This window comes from Nicotiana tomentosiformis, chromosome 3, assembly GCF_000390325.3.
Source record: "Nicotiana tomentosiformis chromosome 3, ASM39032v3, whole genome shotgun sequence".
Classification (NCBI taxonomy): domain Eukaryota; kingdom Viridiplantae; phylum Streptophyta; class Magnoliopsida; order Solanales; family Solanaceae; genus Nicotiana; species Nicotiana tomentosiformis.
Genome location: NC_090814.1, coordinates 102,308,761 through 102,322,185, shown reverse-complemented (window position 1 = coordinate 102,322,185; position 13,425 = coordinate 102,308,761). Strand labels below are relative to the sequence as shown.

The window sequence follows — 13,425 nt, the reverse complement described above, 5'->3', positions numbered from 1 at the left end:
AATTCTCTTTACTGCAGTCATATGTGATTCTTTAGTAGCTGACTGAAACCTGGCATATTTACAAACACGAAACATAATATCTGGTCGACTAACAGTTAGATAAAGAAGGGAGCCAATCATTCCACGATATTTAGTTTCATCAACAGTATTTCCCTATTCATCTTTGTCAAGACTTGTTGAAGGACTTATTGGTGTGCCAATAGCTTTAGCATTACTCATACCGAACTTCTGAATCAACTCCTTTGTGTATTTTGTCTGACATATAAACGTTCCTTCTTCAGATTGTTGAATTTGAAGTCCAAGAAAGAACGTTAGCTCTCCCATCATACTCATTTCAAACTCACTTTGCATAAGATTTGAAAATTCCTTGCACATAAGAGGATTAGCACTACCAAAAATAATATCATCAACGTAAACTTGAATAATGAGATTACCTTCCGTTGATCTTTTAATAAAAAGGGTAGTGTCTACTTTACCTCTTGTAAATCCGTGATCAATAAGAAATGAGCAGAGTCTTTCATACCATGCTCGTGGAGCTTGTTTAAGTTCATACAATGGTTTGGTTAATTTGTACACATGGTAAGGAAACTTTGAATCTTCAAATCTAGGGGGTTGTTTTACATATACCTCCTCCTCAAAAGGCACTTTTGACATCCATCTGGGAGAGCCTAAATCTTTTAAAGGATGCGTATGCAAGAAGAATTCGTATTGATTCCAATCGAGCTACCATAGCAAAGGTTTTGTCGTAGTCGACTCCTTCCTATTGTGAGTATCCTTGAGCTACTAATCTGGTTTTGTTTCTCACAACCTTTCCATCCTCATTTAGCTTATTTCTGAAAACCCATTTTGTTCCAATTGCAAGAGTGTTTTCAGGCTTAGGCAGCAGTTTCCAGACTTGATTTTTGTCAAATTTATCTAGCTCTTCCTGCATTGCTTGTAACCAGCTTGAGTCTTTCAGAGCTTCCTCTATTTTCTTTGGTTCAATCTGGGAAATCAGTGCTATGTTTGCTTTCTTCTTGAGAGCTCCCCTGGTTTTCATTCCTTCGCTTGGGTCTCCTATGATAAACTTTTGAGGATATTCTGGTTCACCTCTCCATTCATTTGGACGAATTGTACTTGTATGAGTAGTTGACTCCTTCGGAGATTCTGATTGACTGTTGCTAATCTCATTAGTTGACTCCATTACACCATCAGGTTTATTAGTCGACTCTTGAGATTTGCTTGTCTCCTGAATTTTTTGAATTTGATCTTCATCACCTGCAATAATTCCTTTCTCGGCCAAAGTGTTATTTTCATCAAAGATAACATGTACTGATTCTTCTAAACACAATGTGCATTTATTATAGACTCTAAAGGATATACTATTTAATGAATAACCCAGAAAAATACTTTCGTCACTTCTTGGATTAAAGTTTCCAAGATTGTCCTTACCATTATTGTGAATGAAGCACTTGCTTCCAAACGGATGAAAGTAACTTATATTGGGTGGTTTACCTTTCCACAATTCATAAGGAGTCTTCTTCAGGATGGGTCTTATGAGGCATCGATTGATAATGTGACATGCTGTACTTACTCCTTCTGCCCAGAAGTGATTTAGCAACGAATATTCTAGTATCATAGTTCTTGCCATATATTGTAAAGTCCTATTTTTTTGCTCAACAACTCCATTCTGTTGGGGTGACCTTGGAGCAGAGAAATTGTGGGTGTATCCTTGATCATTGCATAAATCTTCAAATGCTCTACTTTCAAATTCTCCTCCATGATCACTTTGAATTGTTGTAATAAGATACCCCTTTTCTCTTTCAACCTTTTTACAAAAGATCTTAAAATTGTTTAGAGCTTCATCTTTGTGAGATAGAAAAATCACCCAAGTAAAGTATGAGTAATCATCAATAATAACAAAGGCATATCATTTTCCTCCTATGCTAGCAGTTTTAGTGGGTCCAAATAAGTCCATATGAAGCAATTGCAATGGCTTTGAAGTAGATACAATATCTTTATTTTTGAAAGAGTTTCTAGTTTGTTTACCAATATGACATGCATCACATACATGATTTCTAGAGAAATTGAGTTTAGGTAAACCAATAACTAAATCATGCTTGGAAAGTTTCTCTATCATATGCATGCTTGCATGACCAAGTTTCTTATGCCATAACCATGGATCATCAGATATGGATGTTAAGCAAATATGACCATCTATATTTTCAAAACCATCAAGAATATAGACATTTCCATACCTTTTACATGGGAGAATTATTTTACCTGTCTTATCTTCAATAGCACAATCTGTTTTCTTGAACTTTACTTCATACCCTGAGTCGCATAGCTGACTTATACTCAGAAGATTGTATTTAAGTTCGTCAACAAGATAAAACTCAATGATATCATAGTTATTATTGAAAGGAACTGTTCCGGTACCGACTATATTTTCTTTTGAGTCATCACCAAATTTGACACTTCCTCCGTCTATTTTTGTAACTTCTTTAAACAGGTTTTTGTCACATGTCATGTGACTGGAACACGCACTATCTAAGTACCATTTTCCTTTGCGACTCCTTCTGTGGAGTTCCTAAAAAACATAATTATCACTTCCTTTTAGGTACCCAAGCTTGCTTGGGTCCTTGTTGGTTAGTATTACTGGACTTAGGATTGTTTTTAGGTTTCTAAATCCATCATGAGACATTTAATTTACGAAATCGACATAAAGAATATTTACGTCCACTTTTGTTACAGTAGTGACACGTAAGTCCTGATCCATTTTTGGATCTTTTATTTGTGTTAGTACTAGTGGACTCTGTTCTGGCTGGTCCTTCTCCAGTTGACTTGTAAGTTGCCTGGTTCGACTTGACAGAACTATGACTGGTAGATTTGCGCATGCCATTGAGTTGCATTTGCAATTTCTGAAACTCATCTTGAAGTACTTCTTTTTCAATTTTGCATACTTCAAGCTTTAGTTTCCAGTCTTTTACTTCTTTGTTGAGTCTCTTTAGTTCATTCATCATTTTTTGAGACTCTTTCAAAGTAAGGTGAAGAATATCCTGCAATTCATTACATTTTTCATAGTTATAAGATCTTACCTCGCGCCATGAAATAATTCTCATTGTCATCTTTGCATTCGTCATCTGAAGTATCCTCATCTGTCCAGCACCCTCAGAGTTTGTTCATGTCGTTTTCCAGAATTGTCATGAAACATAGATTTGCTATCTCTTCGTGTTCTGAACTGTCTTCATCACTCCAACTTCCAAATGATTTGTTCTTGTTAAAACCTCCGGAAACCTTTCTTTTAAGATCAGGACACTCAGCTTGAACATGCCCAAATCTTCCACACTCATAGCATTTACCATTATTTTTGTCCTGTTCGTTATATTGCCTAGTTCGCCTGGGTGGTATCGTGCCTCTTCTTGTATTCCTGTATCTCCTCATTAAACCATCCATGTTCCTTGATACCATGGCAATTTTTTCTTGAAGATCTTCAGGGTCGTCATCAATATCATTGTCTGCTCTTTCAGTTGTAGCCTTGAAAGCAACTATTTTCTTTTTGGTTTGTTTTCTTGAGATGAGCTTTCTCGAAGGCTATAAGTTCTCCTCGAAGTTCATCTATGATAATTTGTTCAAATCCTGTGATTCAAGTGTAACCATTTTTGTCGCCAAGTAGTAGGTAGACTTCTCAAAATTTTTCTAACTTGATCACCACTTGAGTATGGTTTGCCAAAAGCTTTTAGATTGCTAATAATTTTGCTAAATCTGACAAACATCTCTTCAATGGATTCTCCTTTTTTCATCTGGAAGAGTTCGTAGTCATGAACCAACATGTTGATATGGGTTTCTTTCACTTTACTGGTTCCTTCGTAAGTAACTTCAAGTTTATCCCACATCTCTTTGGCTGTATCGCAATTGGAGATTTTCTCATATTCCTCATCACTTATAGCATTATAAAGCAGATTCCTTGCTTTAGTATTAACTAGCACAACTGCCATTTGTTCATCAGTATATTCATCTATATCTTCAGGATCAACAGGTGGTTGAGCAGCAGCCGGCAGAAGATAGTTTCCCCTTTTGATAACTCGCTAGACCTTCACATAATAAGATTTTGCGTATATTTTCATACACACTTTTCAGTAAGAGAAATATTATCCATTGAAATATGGTGGCCTTACTTGCTATGTTCCTTCTTGGAAGAGTCCTCCAACAATAATTTGATTAGCCATGATTTTTTCTCACAAGCTGTTAAGCAAAAGAAAAATGTGAGCCAAGTTCTGATACCAATTGAAGGTACAAGAGGGTGCGGGGGGATTGCTTATTTTAAAATTAATTATTATAAGTTGACTGGTTTTCTAATTAGTCGACTAAATATAATAGAGAGATAATAAGAAGTGTAGAATTAAAATGCAGAAGTAAAGTGCAGGAATTAAAGACACCAGAAGTTTTATACTGGTTCAGATTCAATATGAATCCTAGTCCAGTCCTCTTGGGTTGCAAGGGAGTTCTCTTTCAGTGATTGAGTTTCTTGAGTACAAAGTGAATGGTATAGTTTACACCAACAACTCAGTTTCTATGTCACTCGTCTTTTCTTAATACAATGCCTCACCAATATTTTTCTCTTTTTCTTCTCTAACTTGTTACACAACAGATCTAGTAGAGCTACAATGTTTGTTTGAAATAGAACAAAGAGAGGGTAATTGGTTTGATCAAAGTATGTATCTCTAAGACTTAAGGTTGCGTATAAATACTTTATAGGAGACCGTTACTAAAGAGATTTGCCAACCCAAGAGATTTGATCCTTGGAAAGAAATTGGTTCTTTCCAAGAATAAGGTTAAAACTTTGATAGCTTTCCATTTTTAAGTCTTGATAGCGCCAGATTTGCTCCTTAATTCCGGGTCCTTTCAATAATAGCTACTGATTGATTATCTTGTCGGATCTTCAATGTTTCTTTTCCTTTTTAACTCTTCAATCAATCTCGGATTGATTATCTCGTCGGGTTCTCAGTGCTTCTTTTCCTTTTGAATGCTTCAATCATTCTTTGATTGATTTCTTCCTTTAGCTTTGATTGTTTCTCTTTATGCACTTCGATCTTGGTTGATTTCCTTGAGTCTCTACACCAAATAGATCTTTTTGCTTTAATAAATTTCAATTGTCGTCTTATTTGCCAATATGATATACCAAATAATAAAATCTCTATTATATTAAAGGAACTTATATAGTTATTGAATAACTTTTTTTTATATATTTTTCTTTATTCTATTATCTAATGTTTAGTATTTTTAAATTGTTAATAAAAAATTTTATTAGCATTTTACTGTATTTAATATTTTTATTTGCTCGCTTTGTTTTTGTAATATAATAGAAGATATATATTTTATTACTCTTGAAATATTTTTCTATTTTAAATTTTATTCTAATATTGTTAATAATATTGTATGAATTTTAACGAATAAAATCTATATTAAATTAAAGAGACTTGTATAATCATTGAATTACTTTTTTTATCTATATTTTTCTTTATTATACTATCCAATATTTAGTATTCTTACATTGTTAATAAAAATTTGTGTTAGCATATTAATTTGTTTAATAATATTGTCTACTACTTTTTTTTTGTAGTATAATAGAAGATATATATTTTATTACTCTTGAAATATTTTCTTATTTTAAATTTTATTCTAATTTTCTCAATAATATTGTCTAAATTTTAACGAATAAAATCTCTATTAAATTAAAGAGACTTATATAGGCACTAAATAACTTTTTTGTTCTGTATTTTTCGTAATTATATTATCTAATATTTAGTATTATTGCATTGTTAATAGAAACTTTTATTAGCATATTACTTTACTTAAATTTTTGTATGCTACTTTATTTTTATAATATAACAGAAGATATTTTTTTTATATTTATTCTATTATTCTCAATAATAGTTTTTGAATAAATAAACTTTTATTTTTAAAAAGAAAAACAACAGTTATTAGAAAAACAAAGAAATTTTGAATTGGTAGTTTTTTATTTTAAAATACTTTAAAAACTCCAACTTGAAACTACTCTCCAATTTGAATAGACATTTTTTTTTAATTTTTGTTTGTTTATAAAATATTTTATTTTATTATTTTATAAATATTTTAAATTCAAAAATAATAACCAATAACTAATTATTAACTACTTATACCCTGTGACCTTTTTCTAGGCTGGCACTTGGCTTAAGGAGAGGGTTTTTTCCTCTCCTTTTAATAATATATAGATTCTAAATTAATAATTTTTACCCGTTTAATAAGTAAATTTTTAAGACTAAAACATAATTTGAATCAAAATTATTGAATCTGCCTTATGCCCTTAATTAACCCATACCCTCAACTCTAGCTCTACGGCCCTTGATGTAAGCCCTATAACATTGAGATTAACATTGTTTTAAAAAATTAAACACTCAATTAATCTAGAACTGGAAATTTAGAAAGAAAGGTTCAAAGACATTCTAAAAAATTTCAGTTATTTGGTTTTCAATAAAATAAGCCAAAAACTCTATCTGATCACCTAACGTTACCAAAAAAATAAAGACGATATTATTTCACTTAGGTGCGATTACGTCATTCACCACGAGATGCTAGTGGATGTATGCAATTTGTTAAATTTTCAATTAAGTGATGATCTTGGAACGTTAATACAATATGAGATATTTTAGGCATTGGCTTTCTATATAAAGGAGAGAGGAGACGCTAACTTCCAGTGCTCTTATACTTTTACTTCATATTTTCAGCTAATAAAATATTTCCCCTCCTTCTTAATATATTTCTTGATCATGTTATTGTCTACAGCTTTTGGTAAGAGTCATGTTCACAAAATACCAAAAGATGGGATGCCAGATTTAATCCGTTCAATTGCAGAGAACCATGAAGCTGGCCAGCCATTTTATCTACTTGATTTGGCTATAATTGAAAGGGTTATGGACAAATGGAACCATTCTTTTCCAAATATAAAACCTTTCTATGCTGTGAAATGCAACAGTGAACCTGCACTTCTTACTAAACTAGCCAAATTGGGTGCAAATTTTGATTGTGCTAGCCAACTAGAGATCGAGACCGTCTTAAATCTCGGAATTAGCCCCAACCAAATCATATTTGCTAACCCATGCAAAGCTATTTCCCACATTAAATACGCAGCCAATGTTGGGGTCAATCTCACAACTTTTGATTCAAAACTTGAAATTGACAAGATCAAGAAATGGCACCCACAATGTCATTTATTGCTTCGAATTAAAGCCCCTAGTGATAGTGGCTCGTTACGTCCCCTGGGAAAAAAATTCGGCGCGTTACCAGAAGAAGTTGAGCCACTACTGCATTACGCTTGTAATATGGTCGGGCTAAAAGTTGTAGGCGTTTCATTTCACGTTGGATCTATAGCACAAGATCCCAGCATTTATCGCGAGGCGATTGCAGCTGCTAGGACCGTGTTTGATGTTGCTGATCATCTTCGAATGCCTACAATGCAAATTTTAGACATTGGTGGAGGATTTAGATCGACACCATTGTTCGAGGAAATAGCTAGTGTAGTAAAAAAAGCAGTCCAAGATTATTTACCCTTGCCCAACTTAACATTATTTGCAGAGCCAGGGCGGTTTTTTGCAGAAACGGCCTTTACTTTAGTCACTCATGTGATTGGTAAAAGAGTTAGAGGTGAGAAAATAGAGTATTGGATTGATGAAGGGATTTATGGATCATTTAGGCCAACGCTTTACAATAGTTGTTTTGTGGGTATTAAGCCATTGTTACGTCAGGTTGAAGAAAAATCTTGTCAAATATGTGAGTCAACTATTTATGGACCAAGTTGTGACTCACTTGATGCAGTGGCTATTGACATAAAATTGCCCGAGCTTCATTTGGATGATCTGATAGTGTTTTATAACATGGGCGCATATTCAATATGTGGAGGAACTAAGTTCAATGGATTTGATATGTTATCTACCCCTATCTATCTTGTTAATTCAAATTCAAGTTAAAATACGTTAAAAGGGCAATTCGATAAGCTCCCGTTATACGCGAGGTTCTGGAATAAAACAAAATAATGAATAGGAACACTCATAATGAATAGGAACACTCATTGTTATTTTCTTCCCTACGTGAGCATGATTGAATAAAGCATTTATTCACATTTAAGTGTTTGTATTTGCTACATTATGCTGCTATTTATGTTAGTGAGATCTTTTAGTACATTTGAATGACATATTTTTGTGAGACAAGGACAGATCTATTTATACAAGCTTTCCTATTTTTCCTTTTTTAGTCTTTGGATATTTTAAATTGTATCCAAACAGAGGCGGATCCAGAATTTAAAGTTTATGGGTTCCTATAGCGACCTTAAATAAATATACAATAAGTAAATGAATTCACAATTAAATATTTATAGATATTTAATAAATTTTATAATATATATACATAGTATATACAAAAGCTACTGGGTTCCCGAGAACACATGTGTAATAGGCTGGATCCGCCGGTGTATCCAAATTATATTGAGGATGTTCGGTTTTACGTTATCCTCCTTTATGTATTCTTTTTTTTAGTCTTTAATATACAATGTAAGGGTCATTGTCTTACAAACCGCCACAATAAGGCTGTTTAATTTTTTTTTTTTAAAAAGAGACATGTCAATCGCGCAAGTGCTTGTCTATTTTTATCTCCTTAATCTCTTCTTTTTGTTTTTAGCCGGATTTGGATTAAAAACCATCGATCCTTTAACCAAATATACCTTTTTATCTAATTGGAAACCCAACATATGAAACTTTCAAAACGGAAATGAGCACAGGTAAGATAAGATGATCTAAGTTTTTATTTAATTTTGAAAGGAGTACAAGATTGAGTTTTTATTATATTAGACACGTCGTTTATTTGGAAACATACTTAGATATATAAAAACAGCCGTAGTTTCTAGCAAATAGGAGACCACTAGAAGGCAAACTAGTTTAATTTTGTGGTACTGTGAGCAAATTTGTTTTTTAAAAGCAATAGACCACCTAATTAATTTTCTTGCGAAAATTAAAGAAATCGAATCCTGATTAACTGAGCTCAGAGCCTTCATCTAGTATATATGGAACACTAATAACTAATTGGTTCATCTTATGCTATCCAAATATTTCCACAAGCTAGGCCGTAGTAGACACATTTGATGTGCATATATATATATATATATATATATATATATATATATATATATATATATATATATAGCACATCAAATGTGTCTATATATATATATCCAAATAATTCAATAAGCTAGACCGTAGTAGAAACATTTGATGTGTTATATATCCAAATATTTCAACAAACTAGATCGCAGTAGACACATTTAATGTGCTTTCCTGTTAGTGCAATTCAAATTTGACAGTTATATTGTAGAAAGATGAAGATCATTGATTGAATTCTAGGGTCCACCAAACACTATAGAGAACCAGGTTCTCTATCGGTTTCCATAGATTATGCAAACACAGCAAAAAGTAAATAACACGGAGAGTTTTTACGTGAAAAATTTCCAATTCAACGGGATCAAAAACCACGACTTACCCTTATAGGATTTCAACTTCAATACTGAGCAAAGCATTTAGATTACAACCTATTGTAACCTAGGAATTAACTCCTTAATCCCTCACTAACTTGTAACACACCTATTACAAGCCACTTTATAATACCTCTATTACAAAGACTTTACAACTTGACTAATTCTAACCAAGACATAAACACGTGGGTTTATGATTTATAAGAGTTTCCTGCATAATGGTTCTAAGTAAGCTAAGGAGGAATTACAAGTAAGAACATTAACAAAGTTACAACTCAACTAAGGACATACAATCACTTGATATGGGGAATTGGTCCGTAGCAGTGTTGTTCTTTGTTCTTGATGCACTTGAGAATCGTTAACTGGAAGATCAATCACTATTAGAGTGCTTGAGTAAATTCTCTGAGTGTTCAGGTCATTTGTTTTACCTTCCTTGATGTTTATAATGCATTTGTGACATCACTAGGATGATGTGAGCAAGGTAGGTAAAAGACACTCCCCATAAAGTTGACTGCTGCACTATTTTTATACTGTAGCGTATGCAGGCAACAACTTTACAGCTGGGGCAGTTGACTTATGTAGTTTCCTCAGGAAACGGTAGCTATCTGTTCCCTCTGTTGTTCCTTTTGACTCTGAAGAGTTGAGCCATATCCCAAGCTGGAACCTTTTGATCTTAAAGTCTTGAGAATGTGTAACAGGTTCCTTATCTGGTTCTTGACAGTAAGTTTATTAGATCATCCTAATATAACAGGGATATACATATAGGCTATCAATTTTTCCATTTTAGATGATGACAAACTTATATTTCAAATTCCCCCTAAGAACCATCATTTCCTGAATTCCCCCTGAATCTGTTTCCCATTGATGTTCCCCCTAAATTATTTCCCCCCCTTTTGGCATCATAAACAGTCAGTAACATACTTATAGCAGAAAGAAGTCTAGCTTGAGTTAACTTATGCTACTTGTGTGCACATAACATGATTAAAAACAGAGCATAAAGACAAGGCATATACAACAAAAAGGAAAAAGCTTCCATTAACAATTTGGATTTGAAAATAGGGAGTAGAGTCAATGTTACTGACAACCATCCATAATTCAGAACAACAAAAATAAATACCACAAACATAAAAAAAAACTAATCATAGGAAACCAATACATAAGACTTGACACTGAGGGGACACTGTTTAAAAAGCACTGTAAAGAGAGGGCTTAAAGGCAGAGGCAAGGGTTTGGAGGATGAGATCCATTCGAGCATTTGCTGACATTTGCTCATTGAGCAGTTTCTCTTTCAGGTCCTCTACTTGTTTCTTGAGCTCAGCATTCTCCTTGGTCAAACGGGCGACCTCTTCACTTTGAGAGATATTGGAACCAGGTGCCTCCTGAAGCTGACTCAACTGACTCTCAAGAATAGCATTCCTTGCTTTCAACTGCCTTATCTCAGCAGTAGCACTGTTCTGAGCGTTGATCAACTGAGAAATGGTAGAAGTGCTTCCAACTCCTCCAGCCTTATCAATGCACTCACATTCTTCTAGAGTGGACTTGGAGAAAGTTTTCTTCTTAGTGCCCACTTTAGCTTGTCCTAGAGGAACCTTGAAGTATTCAAAGAACTTGATGAGAAGGAACCCATAAGACAGCCCATAATTACCATCTTTAAAATCTGCTACTTTCTGCATGTGTTGTATCATGATCCCAGGCAGGTTGATGGTAGTGAAGTTATCCAGCGCTTCCATGAGGAAAACATTTGCACGAGAAGTGATAGATCTTCTCTCAGCACGAGGGAGCAAGACCTTGTTCACCATCTCCAATAGCAGTTGGTACACTAGAAGGAGGGCCTTCTTCTGTACCCGTTCCCCTTGCTAAACTGCTCTGTCCTTCAGGATGGCGTTTCTGAAATTTTGAGAACAAGATCCCTGAACACTAGACAACCCTTCAGCAGGCAAACCCAGAATAGATCCCAATAAAGCAGAGTCCATTACCATATTAACTCCATTCACCAACACGCAGATGTGATCATCCTCAACTTTGAAGAGGTCGGCATAGAAACTTTGAACTTCCTCCTCATACACCTTTGGAACATCACTTGTGAACAAATGTGTACACTATTGAAACTCACAAATTTCAACTAGATTTCTCGTACCAGCCTTCTCCAAAATGTCAGGGGCAAATGTGCGCCCCCATAACATCTTTTGATTCCTCAACTTCTTTTTTCCAGCACTCTCTGGATCACCAACTTTGGCCTTCTTTGAGGAACCAAGTTCCTTATCAGCATCAAATTTTCTCTTAGCAGACTTGCAAACATTCTTTCATTTTTCATCAGACTTCACAAACCTTTCACCCAATACTTCCATCACCCTAGCAGCAGACTCTTCTAACAACTTTTCACCACATTTTCACTAGCAACAACATCATCAAACTTGTTCAGACTTTCAGCAGACACATAAGATCCCTTTTTAGGCTTGGGGAGACCATGCTTCTGTGAGTGCTTTCTAGTCAAGGAACCAGGTTCCTCTTCTACTTCATCATCCACATTCATAACTAGCACTGTCTTCTCGCTCACAACTTTCCCATCTTTCACTAATTTTCTTTTCCTTCACTTAGCTTGGCTGTTATTAAGCGCAGACTCAAGAGCCTCCTTCCTTTGCAACCTTGTAGTAGGTCGCTTAGGAGTAGACTCTTGAGCAACCATTGGTCTACGCCTAGTCAAGAATGGGCATATCATCAGAATCCTCTTCATTTTCCCCAACTACTTCTTCAGAATTAGATCTCATCTCAGGCACAACCACAGACAAATGCTCAGCATCGAAATGAGGAGAGGGAGAAGGATCAATACTGACCTAGGGATCTTGAGAGGACTCCTTGGATCCTCTGAGGAGGGATCAGGTCCCTCATTTGGGACCCCAGTAGTATTGTCCTGTGATGACTGTTCAACATGCACAAGCTCTCTACCCTCTACAACAGTCTTAGACTCTTCCCCCTGAGCCTCAGACCCATCCGCACTTCCTTCTATAACAACCCCTTCATTAGCTATAGATAGCATGTTCTCTATTGCTTTTTTTCTCTTGTAACTCCATTGAAATCGCAAAAGAAGAAGAAGTTGTACCTGTAGGCTCAAGATTGGGAACTGAAGCATTCTCAGAACCAGCAGTTGGATCTACATTTGAGCCTTCATCCAAAGGAATACTAGAGATTTCCTGATTCTCTTTTTCATCAACAGGACCCTTTTCACCCAGTTTTTCCGGTGAGGCAGAAGGAGAGCTCGTAACCACAAATCTTTTAGGAGTTGTGATTTTGCGATTTCTATGAGAAACAAAACTCGATTGGGTGGGAGAGGAGACAGAATGTGGGGGTGACTCTGCCCTAGGTTTTTGGCTAGTGGTGGTGTTGAGGGAGAAGTCTAAAATCGGTGGTTGAATGGCTGAGGACTCAATGGGGGTGTCACTTGGAACACTTGAGGTTTCGTGATTTTCAGTCATGGAGAGAAGTGATGAGTTGAGGAGAAGAGATGGGTAGTTTGAAAGAGAGAAAGAGGAAGGAAAATTTTAACGTTTGATGTGAGGAGTTGTGACAGTGATGGATGTATTTAAGATTGATGAGGGACCAGTTAAGAAAAGGCGACAATTTTGGGAGTCGGGTCGATTTCTAACGGGTGAGACGTTTGGGTTCACAAGATGCAAAGAAAAGAAACTAACACACTGATGATGTGGCACTTGTTTTAACCGTTCAAAATTGTGCATGAGAGAATAGAGAAACTACTAACCTGTGTCAGGAGAATCAGGTTCCCTGACTAATCCTGCATCTGTAAGCTTTGCCCTTTTTACCAGCGCGTACTGCATCAATCGCCTATTTGCTCTGTAATAATCATGTGTTTCTACCTGTAACGGTATAGA

The 13,425-nt window shown here is 35.2% G+C and overlaps 1 protein-coding gene across 1 annotated transcript; it reads left to right on the top strand.

Moving 5' to 3' along the window:
* Positions 1 to 6,734: 6,734 nt before the first annotated feature.
* Positions 6,735 to 8,116, top strand: LOC104116822 (ornithine decarboxylase-like). The gene has a single exon (XM_070197353.1). It carries the CDS (start codon positions 6,789 to 6,791, stop codon positions 7,983 to 7,985), a length of 1,197 nt encoding a protein of 398 aa, XP_070053454.1. The 5' UTR covers positions 6,735 to 6,788; the 3' UTR covers positions 7,986 to 8,116.
* The last annotated feature ends 5,309 nt before the right edge of the window (positions 8,117 to 13,425 follow it).

Bases quoted from the DNA above. Each gene is read 5' to 3' on its own strand.
- LOC104116822 (XM_070197353.1), top strand. From the start codon at position 6,789: ATGTTATTGTCTACAGCTTTTGGTAAGAGTCATGTTCACAAAATACCA.